The 27,471-nt window shown below is 51.7% G+C and overlaps 1 protein-coding gene, 1 long non-coding RNA gene and 1 other non-coding gene across 6 annotated transcripts in view; 1 reads left to right on the top strand and 2 right to left on the bottom strand.

The window, feature by feature from the left end:
• Positions 1-1,075: 1,075 nt before the first annotated feature.
• LOC112205615 (uncharacterized) overlaps positions 1,076-27,471 on the bottom strand; it is a 34,040-nt gene continuing 7,644 nt past the window's right edge. Inside the window, exons 1-4 of one of the 2 annotated variants that reach the window (XR_002939704.2) lie at positions 11,004-11,091; positions 4,627-4,793; positions 1,514-1,787; positions 1,076-1,161 (exon numbers count right to left, since the gene is read on the bottom strand). This is a non-coding gene — a transcript (uncharacterized LOC112205615). Of the gene's footprint in view, positions 1,162-1,513; positions 1,788-4,626; positions 4,794-11,003; positions 11,092-27,471 lie in introns of those variants that run through there. The other variant, XR_010151514.1, reaches the window with a different exon arrangement.
• RHCG (Rh family C glycoprotein) lies at positions 1,158-26,490 on the top strand. 3 transcript variants are annotated; one of them, XM_016927052.4, is made up of 11 exons: positions 1,158-1,656; positions 11,046-11,232; positions 14,841-14,991; positions 17,640-17,787; positions 18,560-18,726; positions 20,108-20,245; positions 20,448-20,584; positions 20,895-21,019; positions 21,273-21,346; positions 25,034-25,175; positions 26,042-26,490. In XM_016927052.4, exons 1-10 carry the CDS (start codon positions 1,473-1,475, stop codon positions 25,160-25,162), a joined length of 1,440 nt encoding a protein of 479 aa, XP_016782541.1. In that variant the 5' UTR covers positions 1,158-1,472; the 3' UTR covers positions 25,163-25,175; positions 26,042-26,490.
• On the bottom strand, positions 18,657-21,855 carry LOC134808477 (uncharacterized). The gene is made up of 3 exons (XR_010151515.1): positions 21,471-21,855; positions 20,435-20,569; positions 18,657-18,840 (listed from the first exon to the last, which is right to left on the bottom strand). It is a non-coding gene; the product is annotated as an uncharacterized LOC134808477 (long non-coding RNA).

Raw genomic sequence — 27,471 nt, 5'->3', positions numbered from 1 at the left:
AGCCGAGATCACGCCACTGCACTCCAGCCTGGGCAACAGAGCGAGACTCTGTCTCAAAAAAAAAAAAAAAAAAAAAAATTAGGTGGGCCTGGTGGCACATGCCTGTGGTTTCAGCTAATTGGGAGGCTGAAGTGGGAGGATCACTTGAGCCCAGGAGGTCAAGGCAGCAGTGAACCATGATCAAGCCACTGCCCTCCCAGCCTGGGCATCAGAGCAAGACCCTATCTCAAAAAAAAAATAAAAATAAAAAAGAAAAAGAAAAAGAAAAAAAGTTGTAGAAGTATAATATGGGAAGGTGTTTACAAAATATGAAAGAAGTTAAAAACGCTATAAATTAGTATGATCATTTGAAACACTCCCCCTGCTCCCCTCCAGCCCCTCTTCAATGAGCTAGGAAAAGACTAGAGTACATACACCAAAATATTAGTATTGCCTCTGGGTGGTGGGATTATGAGTGATTTTTACTTTCTTCTTTGTGTTTTTCTGTATTTTCCAAATCTCTACAATTATCTCTGTATTTTTAAAGAAAAATTAGAAAATCAAATTTATTTTGACAATATACAGACTAAGCATAGATTTTACTTAAATATTATGGTTAACTCATGTCAAGATCACAGATCTTAACCAGAAGACAGTTTCTGACTATAGATCAATGAACTTGTGAAAAACTCTTAAATTGTTCTTACAATCCTTTATCCGTGTTTTTTTTCTTAAAACCCTTGTATTTTGGAATAATTTTAGATTTACAGAAAAGTGGCAAAGACAGTCCCCATATAGCCCTTACTCAGTTTATCCTACTGTTAACATTTTACATAACCATGACATTTGTCCCAACTAAGAAAACAACATGGGAACGTCACTATTAACTAATTTTCAGGCTTTATTTGGATTTTACCAGTTTTCCAATTAACATCTTTTTTCTGTTCCAGTGTCAAGTCTGGGGTAGCACATCACAGATGTCTCCCCAGGCCGCTCTGTTGTGTGACAGTGTCCCAAACATTCCTTGTTTTTCATGTGCCCTGTATGAATTTCATAATCAGAAAAAGAAAGGACAGATGATGATGCAGATGATGATGCAGATGATGATGATGTTGATGATGATGACTTAGGTCTGGGAATTCCTTCTGATCTCACTGGGAGGCCAATGATCCCCGTGTTTCTCTGTTCAGCAGAACAAAAGGAGAAAGGCCCCAGTATCAACGGGACACACAGAATTTGGGGCACCCTGATCCTCCTGCCCACTGCCTTAGCCTCTGCTCCTGCCGCTGTCCCCCAGCCGGACGCGGGGAATCTTTTGGGGCCCTCGGCTTGGGTTGGGCCCCCGCCAGTTGGGCGAGCTCGCGGGCGGTGCCCGAGTCAGCTGCTCCGCGCCCCACGTGGCCGCCCCGCCCCCCTGCCCGGGTCTCAAAAGCCCCGCCGGCCTCCGAGAGTCCGAACCGCCCGCTGCCAGCCCGGCCAGGCACCCCTGCAGCATGGCCTGGAACACCAACCTCCGCTGGCGGCTGCCGCTCACCTGCCTGCTCCTGCAGGTGGTTATGGTGATTCTCTTCGGGGTGTTCGTGCGCTACGACTTCGAGGCCGACGCCCACTGGTGGTCAGAGAGGACGCACAAGAACTTGAGCGACGTGGAGAACGAATTCTACTATCGCTACCCAAGTAAGTCTCGCCGCCTGCAGGCCCAGCGGAGACATATCCGCGCCGGTCCCCACCTGGCCAAGGGCTCGGCCCAGAGCGGGGCAGAGGAGGGGATCTACCCTGCAGCCGCGGACTCCGCATCTCGCCGGCCTCTGCAGGGCATGTGTGGGAAATTGTCAGATGTGCACAAACTCCTTTTCCCCGTGAAAAACTAGTAGGGAAAACACCGGGATGAGGTTTTTATTTGACCGCCCTCCCAGCCGTCAGAGCCCCCCAACATCCCTGTCAGAGAGCCCTGCTTGGTATACTAAGAAGATCCGAGTCCTCTCGCCCCATTACCAACCAGTGGGTGACCTGGCTGCCTTGTCCAGAGGAGCGCTTACCCCAAATAAGCGCCAGCCCTGCTGCGGGCAGAGGTGTTGTGGGACCACTGGTGGGCCAGGAGGCCAGGACACCCACCCCCTTTTAGCTTGGAGAGGGAAAACAAGCGCCCCTGAATCTTCTCGTGTCAGCGGTGCTGTGGTTAAGAGCATGACCCTACAATCACACACCTCCCTTTCTCTCATGCTCTCGTGGCTCTTGCCACAAACCAGGTGGGTGGCCTCAGGCAAATGCCAACCTTCCTAAACCTCAATTTCCTCATCTACAGAATGAAGATAATGGTAGGACCTCCTTCACAGGGGTTGGGGTGAGGCTGTGGCGAGGAAGTGCATGTAAAGCTCTGGCAGAGTTGGGGTGGGATCCTTTCTTCATAATGGAGCAATTGCTACAAGAGCACCAAACACAGGTGCCCTAGGACTCAGGAGCAGGGAGAGCTAGCCCAAGGTCACTCTGAGCTGCCCGACCTCTGGACTCCCAGCCTGGGGCTTTTCCCAAAATCAGAATGCCCTTGTACTTTCTGATTTTCCACTCCATCCGCCATCAGCCAATGACAATTATTCTAGCCAGTGGTGTTCATGTAGTCATTGACTGTTAGCTTTGAAAGGGACCCTAAAGCCCCTCTCCAGCAGCCGCCTATATCAACTGGTATTCCCTCCACACCTTAGACATTCTCGGCAACAGGGGATTCTCTATCTCCAAGAAAACAACTGCACACTTTCAGAATGGCAGCCTGCATGAAAAAAGACTGCGTTTGGGGGGCTGCAGGCTTGGTGGGAGCCAGCCATATTAAGTGGCTGCCAAAAAGTTAGGGCTATCATGGGCTGCATTTAATAGTTACATGGTGCCTAGAAGGGAAGTAACAGATAAGGGGTGCGCCCCCTGCTGGGGAGACCACAGTTTCTCCTGGGCTCCATTTAGGGCTGTTTTTTAAAAGATATCTTAGACAGCTGCAGCCTTGGGATTCAGGCTCCAAATCCACTGTTCACATTGTCCACCTTTCCTCTCCTCAAGGGGGGGACTTTCCAGCAAACAGTGAGGCAGGCAAGCTTGAGACCCTCCTTTACCTGTTCTTCTCCCTCCCTCCCGCACTTGCTTCCCACTTGACCCCAGAGCATAAGGGGCAAGAACTCCCATGGGCGTTCACAGGTCCTCAATGTGTCTGGGGAGTGGAGGACCTCAAGACCTTAAATAGGCTGGGTGCGATGGCTCACACCTGTAATCCCAGCATAGTTTGGGAGGCTGAGGTGGGAGGATCGCTTGAGCTTGGGAGTTTGAAGCTACAGTGAGCTATGACAGCACCACTGCACTCCAGCCTAGGTGACAGAGTGAATCTCTATCTCTCTCCCTTTCAAAAAAAAAAAAAAAGAAAGAAATGAGAGAGAGAGAGAGACCCTATAATAGGAGCTGCAGAACCTCACCAGTGGGGAGGTACAGTCCTTACATCTCCCCAGCTCTTATCCTCCTCCCACCACACTTGCCCACCCACCTTTCACACCCCAGCTTAATGTGTTCATGCAACAAGTGCTTATCTGTAGTGTGATCATACAATTTATCATCATCAGAGGACACCTCTGAGAGTGAAGGTGGTGCTGGTAGTAATTTGCTGGGACCCATGGATAAGCCATGACTGTCCTGGCAAATCAGGGCTATGGTCACTCTGGATAAATAAGTTGAATATCCTGGGTCTCTGTCCCCAGACTTTCTGGAAGCAGAGAGGGGCACCGTGGCACCCAGGGCCTCAGTGGGACCAAGTGCTCTGAGCAGAAGTGATCTGTGATGGCTTCCTGGGAAGTGGTGGATGGTGAGGAGGGGAGAAGCCGAGCAGCCAAGGGGGCCACTAAAAGGGGGTGCTGTTGCGAGGAGGGGCAGTGGTTCTGTGTGGCCCAAGAGTAGGGTTTGTGAAAGGGATGGGGCAAGGATGCTAACAGGGGGAGAGCCCCAGCATCAAGGAGGGCCTTGAGTTTCCCCTGCTAGTTCTCCTGGAGAGCTCTTGGCCACTAGAGCAGGAAGCAACAGAGGAGAGGGGTATAGGGGAAGAATCTTGGCAAGAAGTAGTGGCCACCCCTCCAACCGCACGTGCGTTCTCTCCTTTAATCATCACCACCACCTGTGAGGGAGGTGGTGTGATGACCCCCATTCTACAGATGAGGAAACTAAGGCCAGAGTGGAGAAGTGTCTTGCAAAGGTCACTCAGCTGGGAAACCAGGGAGCAAGAGGAGCAGCCCTGGGGTCTGAGCCCACACTCCTGGCCCACTCTCCTCCCTAGTCTCAACCTTCCCCCTTTCCCCCGCTCCACTCATCGTGGCTGTGGTTAGGAGTTAGAGGGCACAAGGCTTCCTGGCCCATGTGAGTCCCCAAGCCTGGGTTCCTGGGCAGCGAGGTGATTCCTAGGGGATTGGGGTGAGGGCAGGCTCCAAGGTGCCTTCCCTGTTCCTGGATCCAGGCCATCAGCAGCTGTGCGGGCCTCGTTTCTACTCAGGGGATTAGTGAAGCCTGCTGGGCATCTCCAGTTTCCGGAGGAGTCCAGCTCCAGTTGGCTTGGCCCGAGGGTAGCTCCCCAGGCATGGGCCCTGCAGCAGGTAGCAGGCATGGAGCCAGCTGGGTACTCACCTTGGCAGTGCCCTCGGAGGCCCGTGATGCAGGCAGTGGCTGTGGTTGCTAAACACGCAGCTTCCCTATGGGCTGGTGCTCCAGGGTCTGGGTGAACCGCTGAGGGCAGTGGCTTCAGGGAGGCTGGCCCAAGGAGGAGCCACCAGGGCTTGGACTCCAGAAGCTCCCTGGAAGACCAAGGGAGGAGTGGGACACATTTCGGGAGATGACCCAGGGCGGAGGAAGCTCTGGTTTCAAACACCGGAAGGACTGTGTCATGAGGCCGAAGCAGGCTCCATTTGATAAAGGACGAGCTTACCCACAGGCAGAAGGCAGTGGAACTTTAGAATTAAACAGATCCCATTCGGGTGCATCACTGCATGGAGGAGCCAACCACCTCGCCACAGTGAGCCTCAGCGTGCCCATCTTAAGGTAGAAATGTTATTTAAAGTACAGGATCTCTAGGAAGACTCAAGATGACAGGTGACTGGTAGGGCACTCATCTCCTGGCATAAAGGGAGAGGACAGTAAATGCTGCCACTGGGCTTCCCCAGAAGGGAGTAAGTGCTCCTTCCATGAAGGTGTGTAAGTATCAGCACCTTGTCAGAAACATGGTGGAGTCACCTCTCCCTATATTAGTTGGAACTATTATAGCATTTAAATTCTTTTGTGCACTTCCCAATCACAAACTGCTTTTTGCCTGCCCTGTCAGGTGGGGCATTTATAATTTCCATTTTATGATGGAGGTAATGGAGGTTCGAGAGGAGCTGGACACTCTCAGCCAGCCAGTGGCACAGGCAGGGTCAGAGCCAAGCCCCCACCCCAGGGCCTACCTGCTTTCCAGGGTCTTCTGTGGCATTGCTGCCCCCTGACATCTCCCCAGGAGATTTTGCAGTGTTGATGTGGAAGAGGTGGGCACGGAGTCTTGGGGGAATTGGGGAACTGGCCAGTAGGTCTCAAAGAAAACAGGCTGGGCTGCGAATGGGAGGGGGAGGGGGGCAGCACCCAGCCCCTGGAGGGCACCATCCTTCGTGTGCTGATGCAGCAGAGGGGAGGGCTGCAGAGGCCCATTAGTGTGGGACACTTTGTTCCCCTAGACTCAGCCAGCCTGGTGGGGGACTCGTCTACAGAGGGAGGCAGCAGGAGCTAGAACGGGGCTGGGGGCTGGGAGTAAGGGGAGAGGGAGAACAGCTGGGTACTGGTGCCCCCTGGAGGCCAGAGTGCCAGCCCTGCCCCATCAGGGACCTCCAGGTTGAGGAAGCCAGTTCTGGGCAGGACAGGTGGAGTCACCAAAGCTGGGGAGGGAGACTGAGGGTCAACTTCTGTTGACCCTCAGCAAGTTGCCAACCCAATGCAATCTTGTCAGTCTTGAAAGAGGAAAAGAGAAATAATAACTTATATGATGGGGCAATTTCTAAAGAGCCAGCTGCCTTCGCATAGGGCTTTGATTGCGTTATACCATTACATGTGTGCTACAAAGCTCTGCAGTGAGCACTGTCCAGGGGCTGTTACTATCTCCCATTTGACTGACAAAGAACCTGTAGATCTGAGAAGTTCTGTCCTTTGCTGAAGGTCCATACGGTTTGGACCCTCAAATCGTCACTATTAAAAATCTTTTTTTTTTTAATTTTTATTTTTTTGAGATGAAGTCTCACTCTGTTGCCCAGGCTGGAGTGCGATGGCACAATCTCAGCTCACTGCAACCTCCGCCTCCCGGGTTCAAGTGATTCTCCTGCCTCTGCCTCTCGAGTAGCTGGGATTACAGGTGTGCACTACCTTGCCCGCCTAATTTTTGTATTTTTAGCAGAGATGGGGTTTCCCCATGTTGGCCAGGCTGGTCTCGAACTCCTGACCTTAAGTGATCCACCTGCCTTGGCCTCCCAAAGTGCTGGGATTACAGTCATGAGCCACCGCGCCCAGCCTAAAAATCATTTTAGGTAGCATCAAACTTTATGAAACAGAAATTAATAAATGGATACATTTTGATGCTGAATTAAGACCAGTTTGACAGATAAAGAGACGGGAAGCAAGAGGACAAATTGGGGAGGTGCCCAAGGAGAAGGAAGTGGGTGTCTGTGTTCCTGACGGAGGGAAGAGAAAAAAAGAGACACCCCCAGACAGGGTGAAAAGGAGAGACAGGGCACCCACCAGAGCAGGGAGAAGAGCAGGGTGAGAGGGGACAGGCAGGGAGGATGGACCAGGAAAGCGAGGGCTCCCTGCTCCTGCTCTCAGGCCACACAGAGGCCAAGGCAGCCCTGAAACCACACACACCTTCCCCTGCAGCAGCGGCTCCCTTGGTCCTCTTCAGCTTCGCTCCTGCCAGCATGTCGCCTCTATACCACCAGGCAACTGACACCCTTCTCATCGAAAGGACCCCACTTGCGGTGACGCTGTCTTTCCCCAGGGGCTCCTCCCACCTCCCTGCCAGCGTGTCCTTCGTCTTCTCTGCTAGCTTCAAGGCACAGCCAGTTCTCAGCTTGTGTCTCTCTCTCCCTTCATTCCCACATTGCAACTCACAGCTCTATTTGCAGGCCTGCCCAATCTCAGACCTCAGCTCCAAGCCCCCACAGCCAGGCTCCATTTCTCCCCCTAACCCCCGCCCACCAGCCCAGCCCTCACCCCCCTGGTCATCTGAAATTCACCACGGCCAGGCCAGACCCAGCACCTCCCTCCCACGCAGCAACCTCTTCCCACTGCCTTGTGTTTGTCAACAGCGCTGCCATCCTGTCATCCTGCCAACTCCCCTCCCTGCTTCTGGAATTGTCATCTGAATTTGTCACCTCCCTCTCTTTCACACCTCTCTTCCAGTCTGTCACCCATCAGTTCTTCCCAGAATAACCATAATACCATTTATGGTGCTTCACATACATCAGCTCAATTTCTTCCACAACAGTTAGAAATGTGATAAACCCTGCAACACGATCATACATGAAATCATTTGCGCACATTGAGAAACCTAAGCCGAGGTGTATTTGTTCATGTAAACTCAGCACCGATGCTAAATTCAGAGGGAAGTTCAGAGCACCACCCTGGGGCAGGACCCACAGCTCTCCCGCACTGGCTTGTACCCCTGCCCTTCAGTGTGCCAAGCCCCCTAAGCCTCCTCCAGGTAGCTGCTAGCTGAGGGGGTCTGTGGCCTTGGCCTGGACCTCAGGGAAGCCTGGAGGGGAAAGAGATGAGGGCAGGCAAGGTGCAGGCAGCTGTGCCGTAAGCATCGCTCCTGCAGCCTTGGCCAGGCTGCAGTGGGCACCAGAACCTGTCAGCCCTCCTGGTGGGAGGCGGACTGGAGGGGGGCTGCAGCCCTTCCTGTGAAATCCCACCTGAGCTCCTGGACCACTGCTCAGCTGGCACACCTGGGTGCTTCTGAGACAATAACAATCATTCATTCATCCATAGCTATTAACTGAGAGTCGACCTTGGCACTCTCCTAGGTGCTGGGAATACCACAGTGAACAAAACAGGCATGGCTCTTCCTTCTTGGAGTTTTATAGCGTAGTGGGAAAGACAAACAAATGTGTAACTTCAAATTATAACAAGAACCGTGAAAGAAAAAAGGATGCCATAAGGGAGAGAACCTAGGAAAGAAAACGGAGTGCCATAGGGGGAGAACCTGTCTTAAATGGGTGGTCAGGAAGGCCTCTCTAATGAGGTGACAATTTGCTGAGATCTGCTGGCCATTCTGCAGGAACAGCATCCCAAGTGGCAGGGACACCATAGGCAAAGACCCTAGAGTGTGGGACTGAGAAGCAGAAGGGAGGCCAGAGCAGCTGGAGCACCGGGGGAGGTGAAGATGTGGGGAGGTGAAGATGTGGGGAGGTAGAGATCCCCTGGGAGGCAGGTGGGTGAGGGAGTAGGAATCCCCCGGGAGACAGGTGGGCGGGGCTGGGACAGGCCTGTCAGGGCCCTGGAGTCTCTTTTCCTTTTGACTGTTTACTTGGAAATAATCCCAAATTTACAAAAAGTTGCTCAAACAGAAATAGCACAAAGAAAGCTACACTCTGGCCAGGTGCAGTGGTTCACATCTGTAATCGCAGCACTCTGGGAGCCCAAGATGGACAGATCACTTGAGGCCTGGAGTTTGAGACCAGCCTGGCCCACACAGAAAAATCCTGTCTCTACTAAAAATTAAAAAAAAAAAAATTAGCTGGGTGTGGTGGCACATGCCTGTAATCCCAGCTGCTGCAGAGGCTGAGGTGGGAGGATCATTTGAACCCCAGGAGGCAGAGGTTTCAGTGAGCTGAGATTGCGCCACTGCACTCCAGCCAGGGTGACAAAATGAGACTATGTCTCAACAACAACAACAATAAAAGAACACCATATACTCTAACGCAGACTCAGCTATTTGCTCACTCTTTCTCTACACGGATGCACACACACATACACACACGCACACATACACATGTGTGCTTTGTTTTTCTGAACCATGTGAGGGTCAGTCACATACGTCATGGCCCTCTACCCTTAACTATTCCAGTATATTTCCTAAGAAGGGGGATATTCTCTTCCATAACCATAGTAATCAGCTTCATAAATTTCCATTAATGCAATATCTTCACCTGTTTATATCTTATTAATATAATATCTTAATCTGTTTATATCTGATTTTCTCAATGGACCCAATAATTACCATTATAGCACTCCCCTCCCCCATTCTCCCAGCCCCACCAAATACAGAATCCAGTCTAGAGTAAGGTATTAACTTTAATACCTTTTGTCATGTCTTTTAATCTGGAACATTTCAAAGGTCTTTTATGACTGATACTTTTCAAGAATACAGCCTTTCCCCTTGTTAATAACATGTTCCTCATTTTGTGTTTGTCTGATGTTTTCTCATGATTAGATTGGGTTCTGCAGTCTCAGCTAGAATCCCACCTAGGGGATAGGTCCTTTTCAGGGTATCACATGTGGAGGCATGAGTGATATTAATTTTGATCACCCAGTCAATATGTTGCCCAGTATAATTACTGTTATTTTCTTCCCCTGCAACTAATAAGCAGTCTATAAGGAAACCCTTTAAGACAATGCAAACGTCCTGTGCATACTCAAAATTTCCCCCTGCATTTAGCATCCACTGATTGAATCTTTACCATGAAAATGATGATTTTCCAACTCTAGCACTTTTTCCATATTTAACAGTGTAGCCTCAGCATTCTACTGTAGGCAAGAGCCCTATCTGCTACCTCAATTATTTGTTTACCAACTTATTATCAGTATGATCTCATGAGTTCCTTTTTTAATGGTTTTAATTCATTATAACACATAATTGCTTTGGTGCTCAGATTGTCCCAGATTTGGCCAGTGGGAGCCCTTCCATCTGGCCCCTGTGTCCTGTGACATCTGAGGTTCCTATTTGTGTGTTATGCTTTTGCAATTCTCTTTGCTTCTCAAAGCTCTTTGTCTTCTGTTATTTTCTTGGAGTTGAGAACCATGCAACATAAGCGCTGAGAGGGCAGTTAAGATCATCCTAATACATCCCTTTAGTTTGGTCGTTGAGAAAACTGAGGCTCTGAGAAGGGAAGTGGCTTGCCAAGGCCACATTGTGAGTTGGAGAAGACTTGGGTCAGAACTCAGAATTAGGCCATGCCTGAGTGAACATAAACGATGACATCTGCCCACTTAGATCACCTACTATGGGGTAGACACTGTGCTAGATGCTTCTTTACATACACATGTGTGTTTAATCCTCACAACATCTGTGATGTAAGCATTGCAGAAGCAGGTGCCAAGCCCTGAGTTAAAATACTTAACTTTCCCAGAGTCATCCACCCAGAAGATGGAGTAACCGGGGTCCAAATTCAAGTCTCAGTGATGCGGGGATGTGTATCTGCTGGAGTCAGTGGTGGGATATGGGGATGTGATCAGCTATAACTGATGTGCTTGGCCTGTTCAGGCTACTCCTTGGCCAGATGAGCATTGATTCTCCATAGCAAAGGAACAGGACTGCGGTGGAGAGGGCAGGACATCATAGCCTCAGACGGTCTGGGCTATCGACCTTAGACCCTGCGTGTAAACCACACCTGGCCCCAAATTCTGATGCCCAGCTGCCACCTCCAGCCTGGGCCAGTAGAGCCACCCAGGGAGGAGGGTAGAACCAAGGAGCTGCCATCTCTCAAGGAGGGCGCTTGGGAATCTCTTGGCACTACAGCCCAGTGGTTTAAATAGGCTAAGGTGGGGACCCACCTTGGGTCCCCCCCCAGCGCCTCCCTTTCTAGAGAGGCCCTTATGAAGGAACTGGAGGCTCTGCCCGCAGCGTTACCTTGCCCAGCCCCAGGGTTCAGATGTGGGGGTAGGGGTGGGGGAACCGGGTTAGGATGGTGGAGCAGGGAGACGCGCCAGTGGCGGGGAAGACTGAGGGGCTACCTCGGCCTTCCTGGCCCAGACCCAGGGCTGGGACGAACCTTTGCCAGACCACCGAGTCCCGGGCTGCACTGTCCCCGCAGGCTTCCAGGACGTGCACGTGATGGTCTTCGTGGGCTTCGGCTTCCTCATGACTTTCCTGCAGCGCTACGGCTTCAGCGCCGTCGGCTTCAACTTCCTGTTGGCAGCCTTCGGCATCCAGTGGGCGCTGCTCATGCAGGGCTGGTTCCACTTCTTACAAGACCGCTACATCGTCGTGGGCGTGGAGAAGTGAGCGCGGGGCGGGCCCCGGGGGCGTGGCGGACTGGGAGGGATGGGGCTGGGCAGGTGAGCCTGAGGGAGGAGGGCGTGCCCATCGGCGGGACCCGGTCTTGAGGCTGGAGGGCAACTCCTCCTTTGGGCCACACTGGGCTTGCGAGACAGACAGACAGACAGACAGACAGACAGACACACACACACACACACACACACACACACACACACACACACTCCCTCTCTCTCTCTCTCTCTCTCTCTCTCTCTCTCTCTCTCTCACTTCGCTTCCTGATCAGCGATTCTCCAGGGTGGGAGTCGTCCAAGTGTCATACATAGGAGGGTCTCCCTTCCCCTACGACAAAGGCTGCAGGGACTTGAGGCTAGACTTTCCTCTGGGGGCAGGGTCCGGCCGGGCCCGGCACATCAAAATCGCCCAGCCCTGTGTCCTGAGAGACCGCAGCCCACGGGACTCTGGTGGGAGAACTGGGATGTCTGCGCCAGCCTCAGAGGCTCCTTGTGAAGGAAACACCGAATGGGGACTCCAGCCAAATGGAGGTACCTCTCTCCCTGCCTTGCTTCACCGCCCCCACCCACCCCAGGGAACAGGTGCTGGAAACAGCTGCGAGACAGGTGTGGGTGTGGAGTGTTAGGGCTGAAGCCCCGCCCCCTCCTCAGCTTCCACGGGTGGAGCACCCTACTGTCACTTCTCAGCTCCATCCTTCTCATGACTTCTCTATGATGACTTGGCCTGATGAGCACCACCAGCCCCTTCTTGTCAGGTGACTCAGCCCCTCCCTCTGTTCTGCAGTGACCTCCTCCAAGCCTCAACACACCTCCCCAACCCACAACACCACCAACAGGTTATAAAATAAATTCACCCAAAGCCAACTTGCCAAAAAAATCAATGGAGAAAGTGGTCAGCTCACTGAATGACTCATTTATCAAACTCTCTATCCCACGGCAACTTATGAAACCTATAGCAATTTGTGTTGCTCTGGTCCTACTCAAGAGCCTTTGGGAGATTTTTCCTGCTTTAGCCAAGTTTTAGTTTATTGGAGGTTCTTCTTTAAGTCCAGTTTAGACAGACTTTTATTTCTGTAGACATATGAAAAGGTCAGCTAAAGAAAAAAAAATGTTTTCCTCCGTTCTCCCATCCTTCAAGAAAAAAAAATTAATTTGAGAAAAGTAATCATTGGTGTGTGAAAATGAACATTCATTAGCTCACTCATAAACTGTCCACAGAAAGGGCTTAGAGGCAAACTGGTATAAACCACCTTTAAAGGGCAAATCCCTGCCGTTACTTTTAGGATACCAACGAGGTATGATAGCCAGGTGTCTGAAATCTAGGACACATGTCAAATATTTGCAAAAAGTTACTTCATCCAAGCCAGATAATTAATCCATGAATTAAGAGAAACAGGAAAGATAGTTGACTGGATATGTGTTGGAAACAGTAAACAAGTCTTTTTGTTTATAAGACGCTTGACATGCATATCACCCCGAAGTTCAAAATGCACAAGAAATTATCATTCCCAAAACCATAGATCCAAAGTATAAAAACACCTGTAATATATATCATTGGCCACCACAGCAAAATAGCTATGGCTAAATGAATTTTTTTAATCTCAAAAAAATTCAAAGGGAATTATTACAAACCGTGAGTTAACAGGCTTTTGGTGAAGCAGTTGTTCAGCAAGTTGGTCACTTGAAAAACTGAGTTTGGACAAATTGGCTCTCAGGAGATTGATTTTTCAGCACCTGACTTGGAGCTGATTTCTGGTGCCCGGGGCTGGGATGAGCATATTGTCCCCAGACCTGACTTTGTGGATCCAGAGATGTGGACCCTCCCCCTGGCTTCTGGCCTGTCCCTGCTGAAGAGTCTTCTAAGTCCCACCTGTCAGTGTAGAAAGTGCCCCTCTTCAGGCCCTGCCCAAGCCTCCTCGGCCCTCCTGAGATGTGGCATCTGGATCTCCATCTCCCAAATGCTGATAGCCCAAGAGATGGGCCTTTCTGTTCTCTCTCTCCATTTTTTTTTTTTTTTTTTTTTTTTTTTTTTTTTTTTGAGACTGAGTTTTGCTCTATCACCCAGGCTGGAATGCAGTGGTGCGATCTTGGCTCGCTGCAACCTCCACTTCCTGGGTACAAGTGATTCTCATGCCTCAGCCTCCTGAGTAGCTAGGATTACAGGTGTCTGCCACCAAGCCCAGCTAATTTTTGTATTTTTAGTAGAGATGGGGTTTCACCATGTTGGCCAGGATGGTCTTGAACTGCTGACCTCGTGATCCACCTGCCTTGGCCTCCCAAAGTGCTGGGATTACAGGTGTGAGCCACCATGGCCGGCCTCTCTCTCTCTCCTTTCTAATGGTCACTTCTATCAAGATGAATCTTCCAGCTGCAGTTATGGGATCTTGGGCAAATAACTTAGCCTCTCTAATTCTCCATGTCTCATCTAAATGATGTGGCTAATGACAGTGCCTGTCTTGTATGGCTCAGGGATGGCACAGGAGGGCATATACAGTACTTAGTAGATACCCCAGAGCCCAGCACTTAGGAACTGCCATCGCTCATTTAGCCAGGCCCTGCACTAGGCCCTGGGGACACAGCGGTGAATGAGGCAATAGTGGAGTGGACAGTCCAGTGAACTGGCCCTACAATTAGTTTCATTCTCACTCCTCACCCCATTCTCTCTCTCATACACACAGCCCTGAGCATGGAAGGGGAAGGGAGTCCCTTCTAGATGTGACAGACCCCCACCCACCCCATCAACAACTCTCTCGGCCTAAGAGCCACACTGAGGGTCTTGCCTTGGAATCCAGAGGGCAGCTTTGCTGCTGGCAGGGGACAAGGAGGCCAGGCTTGGGCAAAGTGGGCACATGGATGGAATCAGGGTCTACACAATGTCCACTCAGCTGTCTGCCTCTTCATCAGCCCTCTGCTGGGCTGGCAGGGTGTTCAGGGTCCAGGCTTGAGCAGGACCTGTGTACCTGCCCCTTTGCCTCCATCCTCCCTGCTGGCCTTCCTGCTCCCTCCTTCCATCCAGTACCACCCCAGCTCCCTCCTTCCTGCAGGAAGGCCCCCCTGTCTCTTCCCTGGACATAGATCCTCTTCATGGGTAAGGTAAAGGAAAGATCCCAATAGCAAGGCCCTGGTTACCAGCAGAAGAGGTGTGTGCAGAGGGAGAGATAAGGATCTGGAGGCAGAAACTGCATCTGGTTGGAGGAAACAGGAAGACTTCCTGAAAGAGGAGGCAGTAAAAGGAGGTTCTGGAAAAGCAAGTAGAAGCTACAGGGCAGGGAAGGACCCCAAATATGGGGCGTGTTCAACAATAGCAACCAGACCACATGGTGCCCTGAGCCCAAGCTGTCTGCAAGCAGTGGGGGCCTGAGATGGGCTGCATGGGAGGTGGGCATCTGGTGTGTGCTGCTGTACTAGTCCTGTCTCGTGTGGTTTCTTTTCATTCTTGGAGTAGCTCTAAATGTTAGGTGCCCATTAGTGTAGATGATGAAACTGAGGCTCAGAAAGGTTAAGCCACAAGCCCAAATCCATATACGACCAAAGTCCAGGGCCTCCAGTGCCACTTTTTGCTGTTGCCCCAGCTTCTCCACTGGCCTGTCTCCCCACAGCCTCATCAACGCTGACTTCTGCGTGGCCTCTGTCTGCGTGGCCTTTGGGGCAGTTCTGGGTAAAGTCAGCCCCATTCAGCTGCTCATCATGACTTTCTTCCAAGTGACCCTCTTCGCTGTGAATGAGTTCATTCTCCTTAACCTGCTAAAGGTGAGCAGGGCTCAGAATGGGGATGAGGTGGTGGGGGTGCTTTGGGGGACAGCAGGGTATGGAGAAATAGACAGCTGGGGAGACATGCCAGCCTGGCGAGTCACTTAACTTCCTGAACGTCAATCAGTTTTCTCATCTCTAAAGTGGGAGTAATAATATCTACCAGGCAGGTACCACAGTCCACCTAGCCAATCAATCCAGCACGTGGGCAGAGCAGGGCTTCCTTGAATGTTGTTTTTTTCCCCCCTCCTTTCTTTCCCACACATCACATGGAATGAATAGGATATCCCTGCACATACTCTTGCACACATACCACATTTCCAGATTCCTCTGCCAAGAAAAGGAATCCGGTGTATTGAAGCGGCAAATCTGTAGGACAGGATCCCAGGTGAATGGCCAAGGTGGCCATGGTGTGTACGACACAGCACCAGAGCTGCCATTCACATGGGCCATGACAGGAGTGCTGCTCCCTCGGGGAGGTCAATTCAGTGGCTCAGATAAGAGGCACCTTAGACCTCTGACTCTATCTCAGAAGCCTCCTTGGTGCCTTTGGACAGTAGGGGATCTCACGTAGAAACTGCACCCTTTTCTTAGCACCCTCCTCTTCTACGTTTGGACTCTGTCTGGAACTCCCCCTCCTTGGCAGGGAATGATTTAGGTCACCCTAAATTCAGTCATTCATTTTGTAATTTTTTTCAGCTACCAGATTAGTCCAAGCTACCATATCTCTTCCTCCTGACTCATCTCCCCGGCTGCATTCTTGCCTTCCTTGCCCCTAAGGAAAGTCATCTCCAGCAGCCAGAGTGCCCTATAAATAATGCATAGAGAAGAGGCCAGGCACTGTGGCTCATGCCTGTAATCCCAGCACTTTGAGAGGCTGAGACAGGCGGATCACCTGAGGTCAGGGGTTCGAGACCAGCCTGACCAACATGGAGAAACCCCGTCTCTACTAAAAATACAAAATTAGGCCAAGCACGGTGGCTCACGCCTGTAATTCCAGCACTTTGGGAGGCCGAGGCAGGCAGATCACCTGAAGTCAGGAGTTCGAGACCAGCCTGGCCAACATGGCGAAACCCTGTCTCTCCTTAAAATACAAAAATTAGCCGGGCGTAGTGGCGCATGCCTGTAATCCCAGCTACTCTGGAGGCTGAGGCAGGAGAATCGCTTGAACCCAGGAGGCAGAGGTTGTGGTGAGCCGAGATCACGCCATTGCACTCCAGCCTGGGCAACAAGAGCAAAACTCCATCTCAAAAAAAAAAAAAAAAAAACCAAATAAATAAATAGTGCATAGAAGACCATTCACCCACTGAAAATCTATCAGCAGTTTTAACATTTCATTCAGGAGAAAATCCAAACTTGTTATAAGGCACTTCCTGTTCTGGCGCCAACTTTTCTCTCCACATGTTGTCTACTCTCTCCCCATCTTATTGTCTACTCTCTCCCCATCTTCCTGTGCTTTGTCATACTGTGCTGTCTGCTCTTCAGGCACAAAGCTGGGTCCCACCTCAAGGCCTTTGCAATTGCTGTTCCCTTTGCCTCCAAGGGTCATCTCTCAGTCCTTTGCATTACTGAATCTCAGTATGCGTATCCCCTCTTTTTTTTTTTCTGAGATGGAGTCTCACTCTGTTGCCCAGGCTGGAGTGCAGTGGCATGATCTCAGCTCACTGCAACCTCTGCCTCCCGGGTTCAAGCGATTCTCATGCCTCGGCCTCCCAAGTACCTGGAATTACAGGTGCACACCACCATGCTCAGCTAATTTTTGTATTTTAAATAGAAATGGGGTTTCGCCATGTTAGCCAGGCTGGTCTTGAACTCCTGACCTCAGGTGATCCACCTGCCTTGGCCTCCCAAAGTGCTGGGATTACAGGCATGAGCCACCACTGTGCCTGGCTTACCCCTGTTTTATAGATGAGAAAGCTGAGGCTCGGAGGGGTTAAGGGGCTCACCTAAGGTCACACAGCTAGTAGAGGCATCTGCTAGGCTGGGAGTCGAGAATCCCAGCCCTGTCAACAACCAGTTCTATGACCGTGGATGACACACTTACCTCTCTGGCTGGGTTTCCCCCATCTAAAGTGAAGGAGTGAGTCTGTGATTCTATTCATCTGAAATTGGTTCTAGGTGGGGAGGAAGGAGGAGGTTAAAGAGAAGGAGAGGTGAGTGTGAGGGGGACAAACATCAATCTGGCACCTGTTAAGTGCCAGGCCCTCACCAGGGGCAAGTTGCCTGCATGAATCCTGACAACAGCCCTGCTAAGGCACTAGCAGGTGGTGTAAATGCAGAGCTTGTCAAATGAGAGGCACAGAGGTGGAAACCAGTGGGTGACAAAGCAGGTAGGTCGTTTCCCTCAGTTCTGCCTCTGCCTTACCTCCTCCAGCAGTATGAGCAAGTCTGTCTCCAGGCCTGGGTTTCCCCATCTGGGAACAACCAAATCTGCTGGGTGAGGACACCCTGGCATTTTGCTGATGGGAATCCCTACCTTCTCCCCATTACCAGTTGATTGGTCCGTGAAGGCCCCAGGCTCCATCCTGCACCCTGAAGAGTCCGAGAAGGCTGGAGCTCTGGGCGTGTGTGTGTGTGGCAAGACAGGGACGGCAATGAGGAGGGAGGGAGAGAAGGTGCCAGAGTCTGACAGGCCCCTTGCACCCCAGGTGAAGGATGCAGGAGGCTCCATGACCATCCACACATTTGGCGCCTACTTTGGGCTCACAGTGACCCGGATCCTCTACCGACGCAACCTAGAGCAGAGCAAGGAGAGACAGAATTCTGTGTACCAGTCGGACCTCTTTGCCATGATTGGTGAGAACTGCCATGATGACTGAGGGCCACCATGATGGGTGAAGGTGGCCATGATGGGTGAAGGCAGCCATGATGGGTGAAGGCCACCATGATGGGTGAAGGCCACCATGATCAGACCTGATCCCCACGTGGTATGGTGCATGGCTGCCAGTTCTCTTTGGGGGAAGGGCAAACAGAGTTTGCCTATAGATACTTCTAGAATCCCATATGTCTGTCCCCCTTCCCTATGAAGCTGAAAGAAGTTGGTCACTCGTCCTGTATTTCCCCTAGAATGCCCCAAGGCAGACAGAGTGGTAACCAGGAGCTGCTCACTCCATCCCCTGGGCTAGGGCAAGATGTGCATTTCCACTTCCTGTGTCCATTCATTCCAGAGAAGACACTGACCACAGCCATTCTGGTCTCTCAAAACCCAGCCCTGCCCTCCAGGAGCTCCTCACAGTGTAGTGGAAGAGAAAGCAGTGCCATGTGGAGGATCTCCCTACAGTAGAGAAAAGATTCTCCCTCCTGGCGCTGTGGGAACAGGGTGGGGGCATTTAGCCCAGAAATGGGGGTCAGGGTAGACTTCCTGGAGTGGTGTGGAAGGCTAAGTGGGGGGTAAGGAAGGCAGGGAGGGCCTTCCAGGAAGAGCCCCTGCATGACTAAAGCTGCAGAGGTGGAAACAGCTGGGTGTGGGGTCATCTCTAGAGCTAAAGGACAGGATGCCTGCCTGAGCTGTGGGGCTGTATCTAATGCCTCTCCTCCCGGGCCCATTGGGCCTGTCTGGTCTGACCAGGCACCCTCTTCCTGTGGATGTACTGGCCCAGCTTCAACTCAGCCATATCCTACCATGGGGACAGCCAGCACCGAGCCGCCATCAACACCTACTGCTCCTTGGCAGCCTGCGTGCTTACCTCGGTGGCAATATCCAGTGCCCTGCACAAGAAGGGCAAGCTGGACATGGTGAGCATGAGGGCGTTGGGGGTGTGGCTCTGACTGCCTGGGCCTGGAGGGCGCTGATCACCATGCCTTGCCAACACCTCTGAGGGGATCATCACACCCATCTTGCAGATGAGGCTGGGGGAGAAATGATTTGTTTTGAGCACATGGCCAGTTTTCAGCAACACCCAGAGCAAGGATATTCTTTATCTTTTTTTTTTTTTTTGAGAATTCTTTATCTTGTTTTTTTTTGTTTGTTTGTTTTGTTTTGTTTTTTTTTGAGATGGAGTCTCGCTCTGTCACCCAGGCTGGAGTGCAATGGCGCTATCTCGGCTCACTGCAACCTCTGCATCCCAAGTTTAAGCAATTCTCTTGTCTCAGTTTCCCGACTAGCTGGGACTGCAGGTGCAGGCTACCACGCCCAGCTAAATTAGCTAATTTTTGTATTTTTAGTAGAGATGGGGTTTCACCATATTTGTCAGGCTGGTCTCAAATTCCTGACCTCAGGTGATCCACCCACCTCAGCCTCCCAAAGTGCTAGGATTACAGGTGTAAGCCACTGCGCCCAACCTATCTTATAATCTGACACAAGCGTCTTGACATGGGCATATGTGTGCTGAGACACTGTCTGGAGTATCGATTATTTGGGGACACTATCACCATGCAGAGAGGTGGGGATTCAGGCACCTGAGGAAGAGAATCAGACACACAGACTGGCACACCTGTGTGTATCCACACCCACCTGCAGGAAGGGACATGGAATAGGGTCAAGGACAGGGACTCTGGGGCCACACAACCTGGATCAAGACACCTTTCTGCCTCTTGCTAGCTCTGTGGTCTTGGACAAGTTATTTAACCCCCCTCACCTCAGTTTCGCCATCTGCAAATGTTGCAAGATAACTGTCCTCACCTTGCAGACTCGTTGTAGAGATGGAAAGCGCTAACCCCTACAGCCAGCAGCATGGTACCTGGTACAGGTTAGCATTCAGACAGCAGCAGCTGGTGCGTGCCTATGTCTAGACCCCATAGGCACTTGACGTGGACTTGCATCCATGGCAAGAACATTCAGACATGCTAGTCTGGGCACACAGGTATACATGGTATACATAAAACAACAGTGTGCTTGTTGTCAGGGCTCACCAGCAAGTGCACCAGCACATGGAAAATGCCCAGACCTGCTAGGCGGGATGGGTGGCATGTGCAGAGAGGCACAGGGAGCAGCTGTAGCAAGCCTGGGTGGGGCTGAAGTCCTCTGCAGGCTCCTGGCTTGCTGAGGTGAACTCCCAGCCATCCCTGGCTCCCAGGAGCCAGGCTGCACCCTTGCACAGCCAGCAAGTGAGCTCCTCCAGGTCCGGTGCTCCAGGGAGAGGACTGAGTTCCTGCCTGCTCTGCCTGCCCTGCCCAGGTGCACATCCAGAATGCCACGCTCGCAGGAGGGGTGGCTGTGGGTACCGCTGCTGAGATGATGCTCATGCCTTACGGCGCCCTCATCATCGGCTTCGTCTGCGGCATCATCTCCACCCTGGGTTTTGTATACCTGACCGTAAGTGCCCCAGGCAAGGGGCTGGGGGCTAGAGAATGCTGAGGTCTTTGTGTTCCTGACAAGTGAGCTAAGGGTTCCTAGGGAGGGGGCTGAGGGCTAGAGAATCCTGGGTCTCTGTGTATTTGAGGGTCTCTGGAATCCCGGCCTCCCCACACCCTTGATGCAGCCCCCGGCCTGAGCAGCACCCACCTCCCGTCTCCAGCCATTCCTGGAGTCCCGGCTGCACATCCAGGACACATGTGGCATTAACAATCTGCATGGCATTCCTGGCATCATAGGCGGCATCGTGGGTGCTGTGACAGCGGCCTCTGCCAGCCTTGAAGTCTATGGAAAAGAAGGGTAAATGTGGAGGAGGTGCAGTGGGATGGAGCTTCCCCCTTCCTTCTCCCATCCCTTCTTCCTGCTATTCCTCTGGGACCCGACTGCATCTTTCTCCCTTTCCTTCCCCACTCTGGACCAATTGTTTCATGGGTCTCTCTCCCCAAACTCTGTCCCTTAGAGTTTTAGAGGCCAACTGATACGTCCGGTGTCCCCATGTTGTGGGTGGGAAGGCTGAGGCCCGTGGTACCCGGTCACATTTTTGGGGTGGCAGCAAGCGGTTACTTGGCCTCTCCATGGGGCCCTGACCTGCCCCCTGTCTCCACCCCAGGCTTGTCCATTCCTTTGACTTTCAAGGTTTCAAGGGGGACTGGACCGCAAGAACACAGGGGAAGTTCCAGATTTATGGTCTCTTGGTGACCCTGGCCATGGCCCTGATGGGTGGCATCATTGTGGGTGAGCAGGAATGGCTGAGCCAGAGAAGGGGGGTGCTGCTGTGGGGCTCCCTGGGTGGAGAAGTAAAGGGCATGCGGCACAGGTCAGCCTGAGCCCCCAGGAATCCCTGATCTCTGCACTTCTGGCTACAGGACTGGGACAATTTGGAACTCAGCCCAAGGGCCCCAGGAGGATTTTCCCAGCTGAGGGAAATGGCTGGGGTGAGCAGAGAGAAGGCACTTCCTGACATCCTATAATCTCCAACTTTCTGTAGGGCTCATTTTGAGATTACCATTCTGGGGACAACCTTCAGATGAGAACTGCTTTGAGGATGCGGTCTACTGGGAGGTGAGTTCCAGGGACTTGGCCCCCTGAAGGAGGGCAGCTGCGTTCCCTCCCTGCCTCCACTGCATCAGCTGGGCTGGGGCCTGGGGACCCAGATGCCGGGGGTGGGGGTCAGAGCCTACATTACCCTACTTCTTCATCGGGGGAGGCTGTGTCTCATGGAGGTTGAAGACTCTTCCCTCTAGACCCCAGGGCTTGGAGTGGGTGATGTGTACCTCTCTTTCTGCATACCCTAGAGGGGGTGACAGAAGCAACCTATAGTCAGGGCTACAGCTGGAGTTTACTCTTGTCCCTAAAGACTCAGTCAGCTTTATTCTAGAGCAGTGGTCCCCATGGTATAGTGCCCGGCACCATCAGCATCACCTACAGACTGGTTAGAAATGCAAATTCTCATGGGTGCAGTAGCTCACAACTGTAATTCCCACACTGGAAGGCTGATGCAGGAGGACAGCTTGAGCCTGGGGGTTTGAGACTAGCCTGGGCAACATAGGGAGACTCTGTCTCTACAAAAAATAATAGAAAACTTAGTCAGACATGGTGGAATGCGTCTGTAGTGCCAGCTACTCTGGAGGCTGAGGCAGGAGGATCGCTTGAGCCCAGGAGGTGGAGGCTAAAGTGAGCCATGATGGCGCCACTGCACTCCAGCCTGGGCAATAGAGCAAGATCCCGAGAGAGACAGAGAGAGAGAGAGAAGCGGAGGGGAGGGGAGGGAAGGGAGAAGAGAATGACAGAGAGAGCGAGAGCAAGAGAGAGAGAGAGAGAGAGAAATGCAAAGTCTTAAGTTCCTCAGACATCCTGATTCCAAAACAAGGGGGCGGGCCCAGCACGCTGGTTTAACAAGCCCCAGGTGATTCTGATGACAAACAAGTCTAAGCACCACTGTATTTGAGCAGCGGTTTTCGCGCTAAGATGCACACTGGAATCACCTAGGGAGCTTTGACAGCATTCCAAAGCCCAGGCCCCAGCCCACAGAGACTTGGATTTAACTGCTCTGGGGTAGGGTCTAGACATTATACTTTTTTTAAAGCTTCCTCGGGGATTCTAACACCCAGCCTGGGTTAGGAATCACAGTGCAGTGCTCAGCTTCAGTCTCCATGAGAACCACCTGGAGACCTTCCCAGGCACCACCCCAGAGGTTCTGATTCAGTAGGGACCGGGACTCTGCAACTGACAAGCTCCCAGGTGATTCCAATACAGAAACTGAGTTCTGGACTGGGCGCAGTGGCTCATGCCTATAATCCCAGCACTTTGGGAGGCCGAGGCGGGCAGATCACCTGAGGTCAGGAGTTTGAGACCAGCCTAGCCAACATGGCAAAACCCTGTCTCTACTAAAAATACAAAAAATTAGCCGGGCTCAGTGTCTCATGCCTATAATCCCAGCTACTCAGGAGGTTGAGGCAGGAGAATCACTTGAACCCTGGGGGGGGGCAGAGGTTGCTGTGAGCTGTGATTGCGCCACTGCCCTCCAGCCTGGATGACAGAGTGAGACCAAAAAGGAAGAAAAAAAAGGAAGGAAAGAAAAGAAGGAAAAAGGAAGGAAGGAAAGAAAGAAGGAAGGAAGGCAGGCAGGCAGGAAGGCAGGCAGGCAGGCAGGCAGGAAGGAAGGAATGAAGGAAGGCAGGAATGAATGAAGGCAGGCAGGCAGGAAGGAAGGAAGGAATGAAGGAAGGCAGGCAGGCAGGAATGAATGAAGGCAGGCAGGCAGGAATGAATGAAGGCAGGCAGGAAGGCAGGAAGGAAGGAAGGAAGGCGGGCAGGAAGGAAGGAAGGCAGGAAGGAAGGCAGGCAGGCAGGAAGGAAGGCAGGCAGGAAGGAAGGAAGGCAGGAAGGAATGAAGAAGGCAGCAGGCAGGCAACTGAGTTCTGCAGGATCCCACCCCTTTCAGCAGTTGAGGAACATTGTTCTAGATATGAAAGTGGTGGAATGTCACAGAACTCAGTTTCCTTAAAAACATGCCACAATCTGGGCTTTCTGTGACTTCAGGCTGGCCTCTCCCCATGAATCATGATTGGAGGTGCCCACCTGCCATTGGATGATGCAGGATGGCAGGACTCCCCTCATGCCTCCTGCACTGTCCCCTCATGACAAGGGTGAGGACCCGCCTGTGTCTGTGGCTCCTGGGACAAGGGGCCACCCATAATGCCTTTCACTTAGCTCTGTATTTTTAAAACCATACCAGAAGTTTTAAGGGTAATTTTAACTAATATCTACTATAAGGTAACTTCATGCACATAACGAATGTCTCTTAAATTAACTCTTTAAAAATGTTTTTAATTAAAAATGACTAGGCGCTCATTAAAGAAAATCTGGAAATACAGTAAAATAGAAATCCTGTCACCCTATGTCAAGCAATATTAATATTTTCTGGTATATTTCCTTTCTATCTTTTTTCTCTGCATAGATTTTTCTTACACGGTTGAAATTGTATTATTCACCCAATTTAGTATCCGTCTCTTTCTCCTTACCGCTCTATCATAAGAATTGTTCTATGTTATTACATTCCTAATAAACTTTCTTTTCTCACAGGATAATTATTTCTATTCTATATTTAAGAAAGTCAGAACTTAAACTATTTTAGACACCACAATTAGAAACCAACAGATTTTACGCTAATGAAATAAATCAGAAATGTTATCAGTTCCCCCATGTAGAAGTTCCCTCTTGGTTCTGTTTTGATCTTTATAATTTATTCCAACTTCACATCTCTCAGCTCTGTATACCTTGAGCAGTACAGACGTCCCCCAGTAACCTCAGGGGATTGGTTACAGGATCTCTTGCGGGGATGCTCAAGTCCCTGATATAAAATGGCATAGTATTTGCATAAAAGCCTACATGTATCCTCCCATATATTTTAAGTAATCTCTAGATTACTTGTAATACCTAACACAATGTAAATGCTGTATTGTTTTTTGTTTTTATTATTTTTATTGTTATATTGTCATTTTTTGTTGTTGCTTTTTCTAAATATTTTCAACCTGTGATAGGTGTAACCTGCTGATACAAAACCCATAGGTATGGAGGGCTGGCTGTACCTGGTTGGGAATAACAAAATTCTGTGCCAATGGAAGGAACACTATCAGGCAGTCCCTGAGGCCCTGAGTGGTTTACCTTGGGAGTGAGGTGGCTTCTCAGAGGATGGGGATTGGACCAGTGTTCCCCAGGACCACAGATGGGGCAAGGGCAGGGCTGACCTGCCCTGCCTGCCCTCCACCTCTCTACCCACTTCTGGCCTTCCCTGCACCTTCCCCACCCCATTTTCGGACCTGTCTGCAGTTTACAGAGCTTGCCATACTGCCTTTTACCGCCTCTGCCCCTTACTCCAATTCATCTTTTAAAAGTGGGTTCAGCACAACTTCTCAGCATCCCCCAGGCTGGGTTATAAGCCTGTCGTGTGCATTTGCAACTCTTACTGTCACTGGGTATTTTACTGCAATGCCTCACCATTGCTCTCATGGGGCAAGGACACTGTCTCCTCCTTGCCATGCCTCAGCACCCAGGACAGTGCCTAATATAGGGTAGGGGCAGGACTCCTGTGTTGAAGGACCACCCTGCTCTCCGTGGCATGTGATCCGCACGGCGATCACAAGGTGGCGCTCGCCACACACCATTTGCAGCTCCAGGTTCTAGTCACCAGGGACACCCTTGCCTGGACTGGGACAGGGTCCTCAGAGTTGCATCCTCTCTCTGTAGATGCCTGAAGGGAACAGCACTGTCTACATCCCTGAGGACCCCACCTTCAAGCCCTCAGGACCCTCAGTACCCTCAGTACCCATGGTGTCCCCACTACCCATGGCTTCCTCGGTTCCCTTGGTACCCTAGGCTCCCAGGGCAGGTGAGGAGCAGGTGAGCATGGGCTTGGCTTGGGGGATGACAGGGAGGTTCTCCCAGTGGGGGCCCAGCTCTCAGAATCAGATGTTACTAGCAAAGAGGCAAAAAGCAAACATCAAGAAATGAGGGCTTCCACCCCTCCTGCCTGAGGTGCAGTGGGCACATGGGGTTGGCAGGGGAGCTTCTTAGAGTCAGACAACATGCATCCAGGACAGACACAGGAACAGGTGAAGGCACAAGGGCCTGGAAGGAATATGGAAGGAGACCTGGGGGCACACTTGGCTTTGTGACTGTGCCTGCTGGTGTCTGACTTTGAGAATCTCTTCACCCCAGAGACTGGGCCTCGATTTCCTCACCTATAAAAATGAAGCTGACAGGTCTGGTTGTATTCAGTTGCTCAGCTCAGATGAGACCCACCCTCGCCTCTTTCTTTCCGTCAACTAACACTGTGCCTCCTCTGTGGAATGCACCAAGCCCTTGCTCATGGCTTTCACATCTAACCTTCCCAAGATCTCTACAAGGCAAGTAGAATTACTGCCCTCATTTTAATAGATGAGCAAACTAAGGCTCGGAGAAGTTCAGGTTCTTGAAGATCACACAACTAGCAAGTGGAGAAACTGGGGTCCTTGCTGGTCATTGTTACTGTTCTTATTATTGTTATTTAACTTCCTTGGAGGCCAGACCTTGGCAATAGCTGGGTCTGGGGCCTGAGTGATGTGGCAAGAGAGGATGTTAGGGTGCCAGGAAAGAGGAAGGTGAGGCTATGCCCAGTTGCCTTTACTGTCCACCCCATCCAGAAAAGAAAATGGTGCCTGAGAGGCTACAGCAGGACCCGGCAGTGACCCGCTGCTCTTGGCTGTCTCCCTGCAGGCTCCACAGACTGTCCTGGTGCCCAGAGGAGCTGGTGCTGACCTAGCTAGGGACGCAAGAGCGAGCAAGCAGCACCCCCACCTGCTGGCTTGGCCTCAAGGTGCCTCCACCCCTGCCCTCCCCTTCATCCCAGGGGGTCTGCCTGAGAATGGAGAAGGAGAAGCTACAAAGTGGGCATCCAAGCCGGGTTCTGGCTGCAGAAGTTCTGCCTCTGCCTGGGGTCTTGGCCACATTGGAGAAAAACAGGCTCAAAGTGGGGCTGGGACATGGTGGGTGAACCTGAGCTCTCCCAGGAGACAACTTAGCTGCCAGTCACCACCTATGAGGCTCTTCTACCCCGTGCCTGCACCTCGGCCAGCATCTCCTATGCTCCCTGGGTCCCCCAGACCTCTCTGTGTTGTGTACGTGGCAGCCTCCAGGAATAAACATTCTTGTTGTCCTTTGTAAAATGGTGTGAATGCTCCAATGGGGCCAGTTTGAGAGAGAAAAGGACCCAAGAGACCTGCTTCTGCCCCAGCCGTTACCTTCATCCAAGGGTACCACCCACACTGCGAGGAAAGTCACTGCAGGCTGAACAGGCAGAACTTGGGTACTAGAGCCTGCCTTCAGCCTGGGGCACCCAGCAGGGCTCAGCTCTGGGCTGGGGTCTTGCTTCAAGGCCCCTCCATCAGCTACTCCAGAAACTCAGCCCTTGAGAAAGCTGGCATCCCTGTTGTGCCCTCCATGTGGTCCTGTTCTGGGCACTCCAGCAGGGCTGCGAGAAGGGAGGGAGGGCTCCTTTGGGCCCATCTCCTCCTCCCCATCCCTTCCCTTCTTTCTCTCTGCCAAGCCAGCCTTCTTTTCCCTGGACAGTGGGGTAAGGTTTCAGGAGGGTAGATCTCCCAGGCTCACCACCACCCTGGGCAGAGTAATACACCTTCCTGCCCTCAGGGGCTCACAGTCTAGCTGGGAGACAGACCTGACCCTCAGAATCCATGCTGAACTCTGACAGGTGTGGCTGGACAGGAAGTCTGTACCCAGTTGGCTTCTCAAAGCAGGGCCACCTGAGCAGGGTTCTGGAGGCTGAATAGGAGTTTACCAGAAGGATGGCAAAGAAACAGCATGGGCACAGACCCATGGGTAGGAATTAACACGGTGAAGTCTGCTACTGGCTAGAAGAGATGTGAGGCAGAAGTGTGCCAGTTGGAGAATAAGACTTGGAATCCGGATCTTTTGTGGAGCAAAGGCTCCTGGGAAGAAGGGGTGAGGGAAAAGGGAGGAGGTCTCTCAGCCTCCAACTCCGCCCTCCCCGCCCCCTTGCAATTCACACACACACACACACACACACACACACACACACACACACACACACACACACACACGGCTGCATGCCTCTTACCAGTGCAGGGGGGAGGGGAAGGAGGGATCTGAAATGCAACCTATTCATGTAC

The sequence above is a fragment of the Pan troglodytes genome, chromosome 16 (assembly GCF_028858775.2).
Source record: "Pan troglodytes isolate AG18354 chromosome 16, NHGRI_mPanTro3-v2.0_pri, whole genome shotgun sequence".
In the NCBI taxonomy this organism is placed as follows: Eukaryota; Metazoa; Chordata; class Mammalia; order Primates; family Hominidae; genus Pan; species Pan troglodytes.
The sequence above is the reverse complement of the archived record's forward strand: the minus strand, read 5'-3'. Positions and strand labels throughout refer to the sequence as shown.

What these genes read in the sequence shown, in the direction of transcription:
- RHCG (XM_016927051.3), top strand. Translation starts at nt 1,473, where the DNA reads ATGGCCTGGAACACCAACCTCCGCTGGCGGCTGCCGCTCACCTGCCTG. An exon ending in ATTCTACTATCGCTACCCAA is followed by an intron (nt 1,657 to 11,045) that starts GTAAGTCTCGCC and finishes CTGTCCCCGCAG; the next exon opens with GCTTCCAGGACGTGCACGTG. An exon ending in TTCTCCTTAACCTGCTAAAG is followed by an intron (nt 14,992 to 17,639) that starts GTGAGCAGGGCT and finishes CTTGCACCCCAG; the next exon opens with GTGAAGGATGCAGGAGGCTC.